At 41.7% G+C, this 16,945-nt stretch overlaps 1 protein-coding gene across 3 annotated transcripts in view; it reads right to left on the bottom strand.

Annotated features, from left to right (window-relative positions):
• The window catches only part of CPED1 (cadherin like and PC-esterase domain containing 1), a 145,994-nt gene extending 131,681 nt beyond the window's left edge, over positions 1 to 14,313 (bottom strand). The window contains exons 1-4 of one of the 3 annotated variants that reach the window (XM_054063250.1): positions 14,095 to 14,313; positions 13,733 to 13,806; positions 13,153 to 13,629; positions 1,238 to 1,424 (exon numbers count right to left, since the gene is read on the bottom strand). In XM_054063250.1, the coding sequence (XP_053919225.1) occupies positions 1,238 to 1,424; positions 13,153 to 13,404 (439 nt within the window). In that variant the 5' untranslated portion in view covers positions 13,405 to 13,629; positions 13,733 to 13,806; positions 14,095 to 14,313. The remainder of the gene's footprint in view (positions 1 to 1,237; positions 1,425 to 13,152; positions 13,630 to 13,732; positions 13,807 to 14,094) is intronic. The other 2 variants (XR_008449232.1, XM_009563579.2) reach the window with 2 other exon arrangements.
• Between the last annotated feature and the right edge of the window lie 2,632 nt (positions 14,314 to 16,945).

Below are 16,945 nucleotides of genomic sequence, written 5' to 3'. Positions count from 1 at the left end.
GCTGATTTCTGGAGAGGCAGTGTTTGCAGGGTAAAATCCCGTACTGGAGAACCCAAACCTGAACTGATCACTGTAGCAAAATAAAGCACAGTGATTTTTTTCCTAGTTCCTAACTGACTGTGGCATGCCCACTTCCTCAGCCATTTGAAACAAAAGTATTTCACAGAGATGGTACACAAGGCCACCAGATATTCTATCTTTTCTCTGCAACTCATCTGACTTCAGTGAAGTCTGCAGAGATGCTGTGTCTTGTCACTCTGAGATGGAAAGTAATTAAGGCAAGGAGTGGCTGAAAGGTGCCTGTGAAACCAGATTAAAATAAAAGAGGAAGGTAAAGACAATTTAGTATCTCTTGGAACAGTCTGCCAAGAAAACTGCATGTACCTCATTTTCAAGAAAGATTCTTAAAGAAACCAGGAATGTACTGCAAGTAGCACTACCCTTAGCATGAGAAAAAAACCAACTGCACCATTCTTCTACTGACAGAATGGTGGCCTGCATATTTTTTTCAAAGCCTTCCAGTTCTAAAATTTACTTCCAACAGAAGGCCAAATTGAGATCACAATTTCAGTTCATACCTCTAAGGTGTCTAAGAGCCCTTAAACACGGCCAGCATATATGTCATTGGTGCCCAAAGTTTCTTTATCAGGCACCACAAAGTTGCAGTCTCTTGTGTAAGAGATCAAGCTTCTGCAGTATCCTCCTTTAACTGTGGATCAAATTTCATTAAAACCTAAGAACCAAGAGTAACTTAGCCCAGTTTCTGCAGTGAGTGAAAAATGTACTTCTTCTGCGTGGCGTTCTTTAACAAGCTTACAGAACAATCAAAACATTGTTTTGATTGAAAAAGTGTACCTTCATGCATACCACTTTTCTTTAAGAGACAAAATGAGAAAGAACCAAATGTAGCAGGTACTTGTTTTGCTATTAAATGTTCTCCTGAAAATCACTCTATTGTTATATTGGGGAAGTGTGTATGAGAAGCCATCAGGAACCAAATTGATCTGAGTTGGTTGTCAATACTAAGATGAATCACTCTGCTGATTTATTTTTTTTACAGAAGGGTATATCTAATTGAAGAATCATCTAATTTTGGAAAACTAGCTGCATAACTGAGAAGGATTAGAATTTAGCTTCCATCCTTACTAGCACTGAGAGCTTTACCACTGTGAAAGAATGCTGCATCAATAGCAAACATTTAGTAACCAATTAATTAGCTAAGTCCCGTTATTCTTACTGTGATAAGGGCCCTCATGCTTGGGATCTTCTTTCAGCTTCTTGGTTTCAAGGACTGTGACTGTATATCCATGTTTTGCCAGGATGCGCTGACAGAGCTGACGGTCCGTGTCATGGTGGGCAGGGGGTGCGTACAAAACTGCTCTTCGCCTACGGCTTTCAAAGTACTGGAGAATAGAGTCATCAATCTACAGCAAACACAATGCAAAGACAGTGGTAAGATAGGGCATTCCTCAGCAGTATAATACATATTAATTGTTTTTTACAAAAAGAAACTGGTAACTTATCATGACAATCTGGGAAGTATTTCTGGCATAATATAAGAATTCTCTTTATATCAGGGATGTCTGACCAGAAATTCCACTTTTCATGCCTCTCTGTTTTTCCTGCTTTCATTTTGGACTGATATGGCAGAGGTTCACAAGCTCAGGGTGGCAATGGAGGATCTTTAAACAGTGGTCATTCCTTCATGGAAAAACTCTGGCTGAAAGCTGGCCTTCTCTGGTGAGGTGGTAGCAGTGCCAGCTGACTGTGACTGTGCCCTCACAATGTTTTGTGGGTGACCTAGCAGAGAGGACTTGGTGCGTCCCATGTTAACTATTCCAAGGAACATGGGTCCTATGCACATAGTAAGTGCAGGGGTCTGCATTCTGCTATGTAGCGCATTTAAGAAAAATAAGAAGTGTACTGAGGTGAAAGCATGCAGAGGAATCCTAAACAGTACTATAGACTGCTGTGCCTCTAGAAGATTGAATGCAATCTTGTCAGTACCGTATTGCTTTATTAGTCCAACATGATCCAGCCCAGGAGGACCAGCAGAAAGATTTGCATATAGGAGCAAGTGGAAAGGTGTATGATGTCTCCAATGAGTCCCAAGGAACTCTTGGGTTGTCTGCCATTCACTGTCTTCCCACACAATATCTAGGGTCAATGGCATCTAAAGAAAATCCTTCCTTTGTATAATAACCTGGGATATGAGCTTCTTGCAATGAAAAATGGAAGAAAGCCACCCCGAACAAACACAGATAGTGTAAGCTTGACATTAAGTTCTGAAATGAGTGAATTACAGGGATACTCTCATGCAGCCAGTGAGGAAGAGGGATATCTTATGTCTTACATATGGCATAAAAATAAGATGCTCCATGTGGGAAATAGTTCTCTAATATCTGGACTAGTCTAACAGTTCTTTTCCAATAGAAACACCATTAACAGACAAGATTTTCTTTCGGTGAAAAATACTTATCTTTAGGATTGAAACATACAAGTATTTAAGGAATTCAATTCAGGACATTAAATTAGTTCTTGTCGAGTTCATGAATTTCAACCTAGCAGTAGTCAGCAGTATGTCCTTTAAAAATTATGTTATTCTGCGATTTCTAATTTTAGTACACTTGTCACTGGAGATAGGAAGTGCTACACAAACAAGGCATTACCATTTTTTGCACTGTAGACCACAGTGAAAAGAGACAGATGCTTTGATATAAACAAATGTCATTCAAGATGTGTCCAGTTGTTTATAGGCCTGAGATCTAGTGATAAAGTCACTCTTCTCAGCAGTTTGTTCCCCGATTACAGGATGCAGTTTTATGTTACGCTTGGCTGAACTGTAAAATTCTTTGCAGCAGTGACGAGCATGAACTATTTCAGAGCCCTGAGCCTCTAATGCCACATCTGCTTTTGCTCCAGAGCAGATATCACCTGTGGGTCAGCACCACCAATGTGGGAAACCTGAATCATAGAATCATAGAATCACTAGGTTGGAAAAGACCTTTGAGATCATCGAGCCCAACTGTACCTGTACACTACTAAATCATATCCTTAAGCACTTCATCTTCCTGCCTTTTAAATATCTCCAGGGATGGCGACTCAATCACCTCCCTGGGCAGCCTGTGCCAGTGCTTAATAACCCTTTCCATGAAGAAATTTGTTCTAATGTCCAATGTGAACCTCCCCTGGTGCAACTTGAGGCCATTCCCTCTCGTCCTATCACCTATTACTTGGGTTAAGAGACCAACACCCAACTTGTTACAACCGCCTTTCATGGAGCTGTAGACACTGATATGGTCTCCTCTCAGCCCCCTCTTCTCAAGGCTAACAACCCTGTTCCCTCAGCCACTCCTCATAAGACTTGTTCTCCAGACCCTTCATCAGCTTCGTTGCTCTTCTCTGGACACACTTCAGAGCCTCAATGTCTTTCTCGTAGTGAGAGGCCCAAACCCAAAGACAGTATTAGAGATGTGGCCTCACCAGTGCTTAGTACAGGGGCAGAATCACTTCCCTGGTCCTGCTGGCCTCACTGTTTCTGATACAACCCAAGATGCTGTTAGTCTTCTCGGCCACCTGGGCACACTGCTGTCTCATATTCAGCTGGCTGTCAAACAACACCCCCAGGTCCTTCTCTGCCAGACAGCTTTCCAGTCACTCTTCCTCAAGCCTGTAGCACCGCACAAGGTTGTTTTGTCCCAAGTGCAGGGCTCAGCACTTGCCCTAATTAAATCTCATTAAAGCAAAGCCTCCTGCTCTGCCACTCAACCGTTTTGCTTCAAACAAACTATAAATCTTTGGTCTCAGCCCATCGATCCAGCCTGTTCAGATCCCTCTGTAGAGCCTCCCTGCCCTCAAGCAGATCGACACTTCCTTACAGCTTAGTGTCATCCGTGAACTTCCTATGGGTACACTCAACCCCTTCATACAGACCATCGACAAAGATATTGAACAGAACTGGACCCAACACTGGGCCCTGGGGGAACACCACTTGTGACCGGCCTCCAACTGGATTTAACTCTATTTCCCACCACTCTTTGGACCCAGCCATCCAGCCAGTTTTTTACCCAGCAGAGGATACGCCTGTCCAGGCCGGTGGCAGCCAGTTTCTCAAGGAGAATACTGTAAGAAACGGTGTCAAAGGCTTCACCGAAGTCCGAGTACCCTGTATCCACAGCCTTTCCCTCATCCATTAAGCAGGTCACCTTATCATAGCAGGCAAATGGGTTGGTAAAAATATCTTGATACAACACTGTCAGGGTCTTCTATGTATATCTGCTAAATGTGCAACCCAAAACTACTTTGGACACTGGAATATTCAGGTGAAGAAGGGTGATCACATGCTGCCCGGAAGAAGCACAAATAGCACAGGGTGAACTCACAGGAACTGCATTAGGTAACCTGTCAGATGTCCTCCCCAGCCTCCCAGTGTTTCTAAAACACATTAGTCGGGTGGCAAGCACAGTGCTAGAGCTTCTCAGAGCATCCTCCCCCAACACAGCACCCGCCTTTCTCTCCCCTTGTGCCTTTGCCCCCCCCTCCTCTGTTCTTATCTCTTCCCTTTCCTGCTCTCCTGCAGCGCCAGCAGCTGCCCGCAGCCCTTCCTCTCCGTTCCCCTCCCTCCCTGCCTTCCTGTTCTTAAATCCAACCCTCTCTCCTGTGCTCCCTCTTCTTCTGTTCAGTCCATCCACAGACTTCCCACTTCCCATTTCACATGCATCGTGAAAGAAAATCAGGAGAAAGACATCTCTTGCTTTATTTTGTGAGCAAATCCAGTTTTCCAGCACACATATGCTGCTACGACCAGCACTGTGGGGTGAGCTAAGGACACGTGAGGAACACAGAGGGGCTGCAGCCCAGAACACGTCCCTGTCCAGTTTTAGCTGCCACTTATGGCTTATCCGCCCCTGTCCCTCCTGGTGCAGCCGAGGGTGTTCGCTGCTTGGTGTTAGAGTCCCGCCTTGGACTTGGTGGCTCTTTGTATGCACACCCCCTCCCCCACTAATAGTTATCATTTTTTTTTATGCAAACAAAAAACACCTTTCTTCTTTGCAAAAGCAAAGCCTCCTGCTCTGCCTCTCCCTAAGTCTTTTGCTTCAAACAAACTCTAAGAGCCTCTCTCTCAAGCACCCAGCAATGACTTTATCACCCCGTGGGCGATACCCAAGGCCAGCTCTCGCAGGGCTCACCCCAGCCCACCTGCTGCCCCGTATCCTGCACCTGGTGCCAGCTGGGCACCTGCTGCTCCCTCTGCCCGCTTGGCAAGGCATAGGAGTACAGGAGACAACTGGCCTTGAGGCATCGCAAGGGCCCTGGGGCCCTGGGTCCACACCAACATGCCTGTAGGAGGATCATCCAGGGGAAGGGGGATCTCCCTCCCACCTCCACAACAGCAGCGATGCAGACAGCGTCTTCCCCAGTTCCCTGCAGATTAGCAGATACATTTAAAATGCTTTAATTTGGTAATGACAAATATTCAAAAGAACATGGGTACTAGCAAAGGGGGAAAAAAAAGGGAGGTTCAAGTGATGGTGGCACCCTAAGTCACTTCCAACATAACATGAAGACAAACGGCGCTGAGTGGCTCTACAGGGTCCGCGCTGCAGGCAGCTCACACCAGGCACCTTTCACACGTGTGCAGAGCGTTGTGATGGCCCTCATGTGCTTAACAGGCCACTAACTGCTCCAGAGAGCTTTCCTTGGGGCACAGAGTCCAGAGACAGTAAAAATCCCTCAGGCTGCTGGGAGGGATGGTCAGGCCTGGCTGGGGACATGCTGGCTGGTACCCCCAGCATCCCCATCCACTGCCCAGGCATCGCAGACATGAAATGGGCATGAGGAGCCTTGATTCACTTACTTCCAAAAAGTCACAACAGGATCTTTGGGACATGGAGGCAATTCAGGATCCTAAATTTAACAGCCTGACCTGATGTCTAATCTGGTACTGTTAAATAATTTGAAGTAGCTTAACACATTTCACGGTGCTTGCTCAAGATCCACGCATAGTGTCGCCAAATTAATTTCCTCTGTCCTGTCCTCTCAGAGCTATTTGCAGTACAGGTTACAAGATGCAACGTGTCCCTTCTGTTTTCTTGCCAAGCCAGTGCAATGTATTGTGGGGTTTTTGTTCTGTTTTAAACTGCCCATTAGGTACACAGAATTAAAATAAATTCGGCTCAACTGCACGGTTGTAGCAAGTGATTCCATATTTTTTTCCAAAGCTCTATATAAAATGCCTTACATCACTGGCCATGCTGATCTAGTTACTACTGGATGTATTTCAGAATTTCCAGTATTATAGCAATAGCAGTCATGTTTATACACTTAAAGAGTCTGCTGTTTTTTATAAAATGTTGCTCAATCATAAAAATGCAGTCTGGGCAGAGCTGGTATAATAGAAGCAGGGTGCAATAGATGAAAATAAGCTGTTTACATATTTTGACATTTTATGGTTCTGATTTTTTTGGCTTTCCTATAACTTCAATATGCAGCAGGCTTAAGGAAAAAAAAAAGGAAAAGAAGCATCCATAATATTTTGAATGTTTGACAATAATTATTAAATGGTCAAATGTTTTCATCTCCCAACCGTTTTTTAACTCTTCTCCAGTTTGAAGCCTCAGGTTCTTTGTTAGAAAGTCAATTTATTACAAATTCAATGTACCTTATGTGAAAGGGATTGGTAAAGAACATCTGTGGCCCATGCCTTACCTAGAGAGTATTGTGTCTGTCTCTACTGAAATTAATGAGGCTTCACAGCAAAGCTGAGATTTCCCACATGATTTAGGATGAGGCTTATGTCAGCTTTGACATGATATACCTGCTCTTAGAGCTTGCAAACCATTGCACTTAGCTGAATCACTGACCTCCTTTTAGTGCAATAGGCTATTACATAGATGACCCACAACTGGTCTAAACAAATCACAACTGTGCATAAAAAGTGCATAATAATTTATTTTGTGATTTTTATTTTCATTTTATTAAACAACATGAAACACAAAAGGGAACAAAGTGAGCTCCATAAAATTTATTATGGATTTTTTAAAAAAATATCAAATCAAATGTATATTCCTCTGAAGTCTTAACAAACGAGAAAAAAAAAGCTCAGTTTGTATAATATGAGAGCTCAAGAATTACATAACCATCTTTGTCTGACTGAAAATAGACATCCGTTATCTGAGTTGCAATTCTTAGTTCGGCCTACGCGTTCTGCACATCTATGAAGTTCTCTCTTAAAGAGAAGATATTTCGACGTTTTCCTTGAAACCAGTTTATCTAATTCTAGATTAAGAATGTATAAAGATATAACTGATTGCATTAATTTCTGAAGCTTTCCTCTAGTGTAGGAAAAGTTTTCTGGGTTGTTCAAAAACCCTAGAATGTGGTCAGTAACTGAAACTTATAATATATAATTACTGTTGTCATTTTGGCCAAGAAGAAAATAGCAAAGATATTTCAAATTGAGGAGAGAAAAACAGTTCCTTGGCATTTTTTTCAGATTCCAAGAAGATTGCATAGTTCCATAAATATTGATGCATTGTCTCTGTTTGGCAAGGAAGCAAATATACAGTTTGAACTATTGCCATTGAATTTCATTGACCATCACTTCAACTGCAGAAACAAAATTCGTCTTCCTGATATAATGGCCCAACTCATGTTTGCCTAAGCTTCCTTCAGGAAAGAACTCAAAACCCGTGAATCATCTATTCAGCTACGCAGTTCTGATGGCATTAGTTCCTGTGTTGATTACAGGCAGCCAGTCTTTTACACCAAGCTAGCCAAGACTGTCAGTCTTGTCCAATAGCTTCCTATAACTTGACTGCAGCTTACTTTAACCCCATCGGCTTCTGCAGGTACTGAGATGCTGCAAAAGTGACATACGAGCCACTATGCAAACCAAAAGCCCTTTGCATGAAAGGGGAGTACGGGAGAAATGCCAGGAAAGTGAACCAGCCTGTCATTACTAGCAATATTCACAGCCAGTAAAGGAAATGTGGATTGGTCTTCACTACTAAACATCACAACACAAGACAAAACAACACATCAACATTACAAAAAAATCCATGAGTGGGACTCCTAGAAACTACCACACTATTATTAAACAGCATTAGTAAGAAGAGTGACAACAAAAGCCTAGCATGTGGTTCTAATACTCAAAGCTGTTCATTTACAGGACTGTGCAGACCTTTATTAATGCCAAATGTGACTTATAAATTCTTTCTCATATTTGCATGAAAGTTCATAGAAATAGTTGTTCATACTACTGTTGTACTTGAAATGCACATAGCTCTTGTATCAAGAAGTAACAGAGGAGTTAATTTCCTGTTTCACTTTCAGACGGATATTTAAATGCGTTGGCTTTATATTCTGTTAGATTTCCTAATCAGAAAGGACTGGGCTGTAGAACAAAATAGTTAGAGTGCAATTCTGTTTCCAATTGTTTGCTGAATAAATAGAGAATAAGCAACTAGATTATTAGCACTACATTGATGGCTGGTTTCTGATGACTTCATAAATCCAAGAGCAATACTGGAGTTATTTGCACAGTCATCATCAGCTCTCTAAACTGGAAATACATAACTATTTTATCAAAATGCCTTCGCTTTATAACTGCATGTAGTTCATTGTACGAACTGCCTTTGGAACTGACAATGAGCCAAATCCTAGCCTCTTATCGAAACAGCTACTTTTGAGGAAAAGGCTCTAACAAAGTGCAGGAGTGAAATTTTGCCTCCATTTCCCATTTGCTGCCCATGCACCCTTCTCAAAGTTCCCTTCCTGCAAAGTCTCCACCCTGCCCCTCTTTCCTGACTGCTGCTACAATAGCCTTGTCCTTTATCACCAAAAGATCTCTAGCTATCTGCACAGTAAAAAAAAAAAAAAAAAAAGCTGTTTCCTCAGCAACTTTGTAATTTAACATTGCAAAGGGGAATAAAAATGTCCTGCTTCCATAGGGTGCCATGTGAATGAGGTATCATTCCAAGGAAACCAGTTTCTCATACTATACCATCTGTCAATTGGTTTCTATTAACAGAAGTTTCATACTAGAGAAGTTCTTTCTTCTTTTGTGAGGAGAAAAGAGTTCTCATCGCTCTACCATATTATATTAAATAAATATCCTTTCAAGATTGAATTCACTTTTACAATGTATCAAACCTTATTATGCATAATGTAATCTTTTCTATCCAGGCCTCTCACCGCACTCCATTTCTGCATAATAGCAAAAATCACCCCTTCTCATTCTGTCATCCAGCTTTATTTCTGCTTTTTCACACATTTACATTTCAAAAGTTCCAGCTATGTTTGTCTTCTTTTCTTTCCATTTCGAATCCTATTTCCCTTTCTTTTCCCTAGCACAAATCTAGCCCCCTCTGTACACAATCTTTTCTTTGCCTTTTGAGGATACTATTATTGTGCAGCCACAGTTCCCTACTCTGCTTTCTTCCATGATACTCCTCTCCTGTCCCCATTGACTATGAAGTCCAGATTTCTGGCTCTCACAAGACAAGAGTCCAGCACTCAAGTAAAGGGAGGCTAATTCCACTCTGGACATCCAGAATTTTAAAGTTCTAGTAACAATTTCTCAGCTTTTCAGTAAATTCACTCTCAATTTTCAAATATAGGTACCCGGGCCTGTAACCTGTGCAAAATTTTCAACTGGATCTACCTCTAGATCTTGGTTAGGACTAAAATATTATATTCCTCTTTTTTTTTTCTTCTTTTTTTTTTCTTTTTCTACATAGTATCACTGAGATATGGCTGCATCAAGCTGTCATTATCTTGCATCTTTCATGCTGTCTGCTCTCAGTAAATGATACCCTATCCTATTTGTTCAGAAAAAAAAGCTATAAAAATCCTTTTCTCATTCTTCCTGCTTGCTGACCTCATTACAGGTCCTCTTGGAGATATATCTTTTACACTAAACATAAGCAGCAGGTTGAAGGCCTTGAAAGTGAAGACAGCTTTTTTCATTGTACCTGCGGTATTTCATTTAAGCTTTCATATAATCAGCTGCATTTCTTGTTTGTTTTCTTTTTCTGAGGTGACCTTAAATGGCATGGGGCTGTGAAACAATGGTCCTACGAGCATCCATTAAATAATCTCCTTCCAGACCCAAATTAAAATTTAAAATCTCTTTTTTTTTTAATGCATTGGCCATGGTTAGAGAGCGTGTCTAGCACATGAGTAACATCATCTCACGTCTTCCTCCCAATAGCAGAGGTTCTATGTTTACCTGGGCAAAACATGCTGCTGTGCAGAAACACCTAAGTTGGCTCTGGCTGAATTAATTCAGACAGTGGAAACATGGCACATGGTGTAATCAGCTAATTGGCTCTTCTCAGAAGTGGCTGAGAAGCAGAGCTGAATTACTTAAGTGTAACGGTTTTACATCTGTCTGGTACTAAAAGTATTTCTGGCACGATACTATGCCACGCAAACTACACAGGTGGCTTACACAGGCTTTTTTTGTTAATAACTATTTCAGTTTAGATGCTACAGCACCAGCTTTCCTCTTTACTATATATATTCAGAAATATTTCCTCATGCAGGAGGTGAGTGTGTCTGGCTGAATCTGAAGACAGTCTGCTGTTGGATTTGATGTCTCTGCCTCATGCCTTTAATGCTGGAGATTCAGAAATAAGCCTTCTATTCACGCTACAGATATTAACATTTAATTTTACAATAGAAAATGTTGACCTCTGGTCGTGTGAAAATAAAGCTACAGGACCAGCTCTCCAGAAGCTTTTAAAACTCCTATAATGTGTGATACCTGAGAGAGAGGTACTGTGAACTCTGTTAGGTTTTCCAGGCTATAAGTGGCATTTGTGGTTTTGCAATTTAAAAAAGATGGCTTGCACTATGTGCCTGACAGTAATGACACCATCCCAGGGCATCTTGGATACAGTTAATGACACATTTAAAGACCAAACTGGCAATTTCTAGCCCTATGCTTTTCCACATTTGTCTGACACTTTCCCTTCCAAAATGAGACAAATTTTGAGACCAGAGAGTGTCTCAGGAGTGGCACAGCTGCACTTTTCTTCAGATTTCCCACTCCTGTTACCCTAATGGCTCATAAAAGGTGCCAGCTTTTTTTCCTTTTTTTTTTTTTTTCAGACTTTGGAAGGAGATTTTGCCCATGCAATACCAATCATAATCAAATTCTCACACAATACTGATTGTTGATTGGGCTCAACACAATACTGATTGTTTCTCTGAAGGAAGCAAGAATTAAACCTGCCCCTCGCTACTCAGAAGCGATTCTGCAGTGTGACAGACACTGTGATTTAAGTAACAGAAACACAAAGAATATTATCTCCAGCAGGGTCTTCTTTTCCTTAAAACTTATTCATGAACTATGATTTCATAAAACACGTTGCAGTGTTTGCTTTCAGTCACTGTTCAACTGCACAACAGACTCTTTTAAATAAATTTGCTTGCTGGGCCATTTGCAGAATAAGAATTCATCTGTGACTAGTTAATTAAAAATGTGAATAATTTGGACTATATTTTAAAGTATTTTTCCAGATTCATACATGAAAATTTAAGCCAGGACTTTAATAAAAACTTATTTCCAAACTACTGTGGAGGAGGCACGTGACTAAAATAAAACAGTATAAAGTTTCAGCCACGGCATCTGTCTTACATGTTACTGGGTAGCCAGTAAAATCAAGCAAGATAACAGTTCAGCAATCTGAATAAGCAGTGGGCGAAAACACACAGTTCAAGAACATACTCTCAAAGCAAAGTGGTAGAGATTTTTGGAGATGTTTGTCTTTTCTGTTCCTTGAGACTATTATTCAGCCCACACAACCAGCAGTGTATTCTGTGGAAACAGAGAGCAACTTAGAGTAACATCCCAACATGTGCAAGACATTTTGTTCATCATACTCTAGAGGAAACTTCCAAGACAAATAGGGAGCCAGCTATGGGTGGTCTCCAGAACTTCAAGAGGATTGTGCTAGAGCAAATCCAAATCTGGGTACCTAGTACACTAATGAGTCATTAAAATATAAAATAATGACAAACAAAACATGGAGTAGATTTCTGCAACTCATAAGAAAAATCTCTCTTAGCTGGACAAGAAAAAAATAATCTATTTTTTAAGACTTAAGGTTAAAGAGTTCATGCTAAAGTTATTTCACATACCTGTTTTCGATTGTTGCAGAAGATGCACTTTACAACTGCTCTCCTAAAATTGATTTTGCTGACCTTTCAGACTGTGAACCCTGTGTAATCAAAGAAGCAGCCTTCTAATTTTTTTAATTTTTATTTTTAATGGTTTATGTGGATGCTGTCCATAATCTGTGGAGTCACAGATTATAGCCCTGACACAGTTGTATATAAAATGCCAGCTTAATGACAATGTCACAGTGAGCTATCTGCTGCACTATTAGCAGCCCTGTGTAGGACTGAAGAAAACTTGAAACATTTGTGCTAGTGCTGATCAACAGATTCCACAGTAAAAATAACTACCTCAGTGTGGACCATTTAACATACCACATTTTCCAACTAAAATAACACTGTCTGCATTTGTTAGGTTTTACCATCCATGCTAGGAACCCCATACAAAGTAAACATGAGGTCAGGTAACCTAAGGACAAAGTAAAATTTGTGGGACAAAGATTCCAAACTAAACAGCGTGATTTGAAAATACGAAAAGTGCTGTTTTATTTCTCAAATACAGTTAACTTCAGCTCTGCAGCAGAATCTCAATAAAGTTCAAAACTGACGAGCAGATAACTTTAACACAGGGCAGCTGCAGTCCCAGAGCTAATTAACAGCCTCAGTTACTTTCATGAAACCCTACTGGCTCCTGATTTACGTGCCTGTACTGTAAAGCCTCTGACCCGATTCCTACAGCCAAAATAAAATATGTCCTGTACAGCAAACTGAAATCTCCCTGGAGTCACAGAGCGATGCCGTGTTTCAGTCAAGATTTCAGAATTCCTGTGCTAATAACATCCCACTGAGGAGCTGGTAACAGAGATGTGCTTGCGCATATGCCACTGTCATTAGATCACCCATTTGTTTGTATACAGATCTCAGACTTCCAAGCTTAGGCTAATTTTAGCTGGACTCAGATGATCCTGCCAGACTTGCTATCCCTCTCTTTGCTAATTATTGCTCAGCACTCTGCTCCAGCTGACTTACCTTTTTAACTACCTCTGAATTACTGCCAGGGAGAAAGCAGTGAGTGTTGCTTGGGGAGATCTCCTTATATCTTCCTTGCTGTGATTTAGTCAGTTTACTGGGTGCAATACCATTAACGACTGCTGAAACGATGCTGCTGGTCATGAGAGGAGTCAGGGTCTGGCAGAACAGACAGATGGCCACCACTAAAGCCAGAAGGACGGGACGGGGGCGACAAAGCCTGCGGCACCTGGGGACTTGTGCAAAAACCATGGCCTCTTTGCTGTCTTCACTTCACCCTTTGCCACATTGCAGATGCAGTCCAAGTAGCCACGTCTTTCCAGGGTAAAAAAAAGTCGAAGGCACACTTTACCCCAAATTAGCAAGAGTTTTCCCCATTTCTGCTGCTGAGTACTTTTCCAGTGCCTGGCAAGAAGTCACGGGTTCCAGAAGAGCAGAGACTTGGGCAGTACCCTCCCATAGGGCTACGGGAACAACCTGTGAAAAAACAAGTGAGTAGTGGTAAACAGCAGCATGCCATAGGGCATTCTGTAAGGAATCATAGCGAACTTGTCCACACCGCGCTCCCAGGAGAACAGACCTGATGGCAGACAGGTGAGGAGCAGAAATCTTCACCCGATTTGCAGAAGGAACTACTCAGCCAGGCAAGAGTATCTAAGAAAGCAACAGGTTAAAGCTTAACATGTCCTGTCCACGGCTGAAAAGAGTAAGAGAGTGTACCAACTTTGTGAACAATCCTTTGCTGTTTTTTTCTCTCTTGCATTCTCAGTTCCCACTTTATTTTTACAGTTTCCTTCATTCCAGTCTTTTTAAATTGCCTCCTTCCTGTCAGCATGCACAGCTTTCTAAAAGTGATCATTTATCTGAGAACTGACAGACTATGAAGGTTTTAGTTTGCATTTGTTTTGTCCAGATTGCGAGTTCAAAGTTAGGTTTACTTACTCAGTTCTTATCCTGTTAGAAGTTTTCCGTTCTCCTCTAATGGGCTGCTGATTAAAACCACTTGGAACAACTCTGGCTCATGATCCCAGCTTGTCTCACACACTTAGAAGGCAGGCACACGCACATACACACGCCATCTGAAGCCAGTTGGACTACAGATTTCATATAAATAAAGGCTGGACTGCTCAGAGGGTGGGGCTAAAGTAGCTCTGCTCTGAGCCTGCACGGCGTTTGGAGACGCAGACGGAGATCTGGATGGGGAGCAAGAGGTGTCCTTGCTCACACTGCATGCCTCGAAGACACCATCACTGCAATTTTTAGAAAACTGCTGTTACAGCAATCGAATTGAAACAATATTAATATCTTGCAAGCACTAGAAATCTGAGCAATACATACATTATTTTAATACAGATTAATAAAAATGTTGTAAAAGGAAGCAGATTTACTTGGACATAAGCATCACTGACAAAGCAGTTGTCAGTAATTTGCCGTAGTAGATATAACATCGCATAGCAGTGTATAAATAAAACATCTTACTGATGTCAAAAAGGGAAAGAAAGGAGGGTGGATGAAAATACTCCAATGAAAGCACTTGGTATTTAAGCCACAGAAGGTCTTAGTTACTACTTCCCCCTGCTGACACAGGACAGGGACGAGACAGATGGAACAGTTGAGGAACGCTGTTATCTTTAACCTAAACTTATATAATCGAGTGCTTTTAGCTAAAAATATCTGTATACAAGTCATCTATTTTTTCATCTTCCATCATTAGTTATTTTTGAAAAGAAAGAGTTCTTCCTGTACTGCCTCATCTATAAAAAATTAGCTTTATTATGATACCTTTGAGCTAATCTACTCAATCCAACAGCAGCAGCAGCAAGTTAAAGGCCTATATACAGCAATGAGCAGAGTATATGTTTGTTTGAAGTATTGGTGTTAATTCAGCTTTCATATCCTTTTTTGTTTTTTTCATACAAAACCCATCAGTTTGCACGTGTAGAAAAATGCCATAGAAGTGACTCAACACCTCATACAGCACCTCAGCTGTCACATGCACTGCATTTTAGTTTTCTTTCTGGGGCTGTACTTGTCTAAATTAGACTCCTGGGCTATCCTGAGCATGAAAGGAGTACAAAACTTGCCTGTACCCTCCCGTGACTGATGTTTGCTATCCACACAGAAACTCCCATCTCTGCTGTCTGAAGATATGTTGCTCATGCTCCCTCCTTTCCAGCACACCAGCTCATATCCTCGGGTCCTACTCCAGCCAGTCTGTGCTGAAAAGCCTCTGGCAACCCCACAAATCTGGCTGGTGGGCCAGATTTCCGTGTCAGAAAACCATGGGTTCCCTGCAGCTGACTTTGGGGTAGGTCTATGCCACACAATGGAAAGGGGCACCCAGGGAGCTGGTACATCCAAAAGAGGACTGCAGAGATACTACAGCCAGCCTGGGAACCACAGTGACCCCATCAGCAGAGAAAGAGAGCTTTATTGTTTTAAGAGACTGTTGTGTGGCTTTTGACTTGCCCAGATTTCTGGGCCCACAACTACCAGCTACATGGGTGGCGTTTGCATGGTTGTCAACTTCTTACAAAGGGGGATTTTAGTTACATATTTACATGCTATTGAAAGAAGACTTGATTAAAAACAGCTTATAAAGATCTGGATTGATGGTTGCTTCATGATGGGGAGTTCACATCCCCTTGCTAGACTCACACTAGGACAAAATAATCCCCTCTGTCCTCACCCTCTGTGCTGGAGTTACCTTCAGCACAGCCAATAACCATGCTCTTCCTCCAACACAATTTTCCCCTTTCAAGCTCAAGACTGGGGTCTTTATCCTCACATTTTCCCCAGTGTCGCGGAGCCAATTCATCCTTCCTGCAACCCCAAGATCACTCATGGGCCCCAAGTCTTCTGAACAAGATGACATTTACTCATTTATTGTACCAAGACTGAAACAAAAAAAACTCTGCAAAAACAGAGGTGAAGGGATGTTAGCAGAGGGCAGGCAGATTACTGCTTCCTGTATACTCTGGGGGATCAGCCTTCCATTCATCTGCTTTTCCAAGATGTTCCAAGGACTGAGCTGGCTTTTCCCCTATGTTTTGTGGTTTCTTTTCATGACAATAGCATGTAATGCAAATTTCTTAAGCTGTAAATTACTTTTATCAATCACAGCTGGAGTGCAATGAACATGATTCTTACCAGCTTTTGAATCAGGATTCCACCACATCTCTGGGATTATATGTCTACTGACTTATCTGGTCACATTCCAACACTTTCAGAAATTAAGACAGACTTTTGCAAATGGTGACTAATTCCCCTGGCTACTAGTGACTAGTGGCTACTAGTTACTTAGGAAAAGAAGTGGATAAAGAGTCAGGCCTCCTGGATCCCAAACTCACAAGAAAGATTCCTCAGTTCATAATATTCAAGTAACTGCACATTACAATTATCTGTAAGATCAGAAACATCTAGCTAAGTATTTATACTCACACGTATATGTACATATTTCAGAATTCTTAGCAGAAAGCTGCAAATCTCTTCTTTCTTACATAGAAAATACCCTATTTGGGATTCGCAGGCCTTTTCCTTCCAGTGGCTACTCCCACTGCAAGGATTAAGGGCACTCTAGCTTGCTTACCTCTCCCTTCTCCTCCCACTTACTCAAGACTGCTCACCTGGATGGTCCCTACAGCAGCCAGCTTCTGTCTTGCTCTGTGTGAGGGAAGGTCTTGCAGGGATCACTTCTGCCAAAAACCAACCATGACTGTCAAGAATAATCTCCAGTGCTTGCAGCCGAAATCCAAGTTCCATCTGCATCACCTGGAATAGACTTTAAGTATTT

Source organism: Cuculus canorus, chromosome 1 (genome assembly GCF_017976375.1).
Source record: "Cuculus canorus isolate bCucCan1 chromosome 1, bCucCan1.pri, whole genome shotgun sequence".
Classification (NCBI taxonomy): Eukaryota; Metazoa; Chordata; class Aves; order Cuculiformes; family Cuculidae; genus Cuculus; species Cuculus canorus.
The sequence above is the reverse complement of the archived record's forward strand: the minus strand, read 5'-3'. Positions and strand labels throughout refer to the sequence as shown.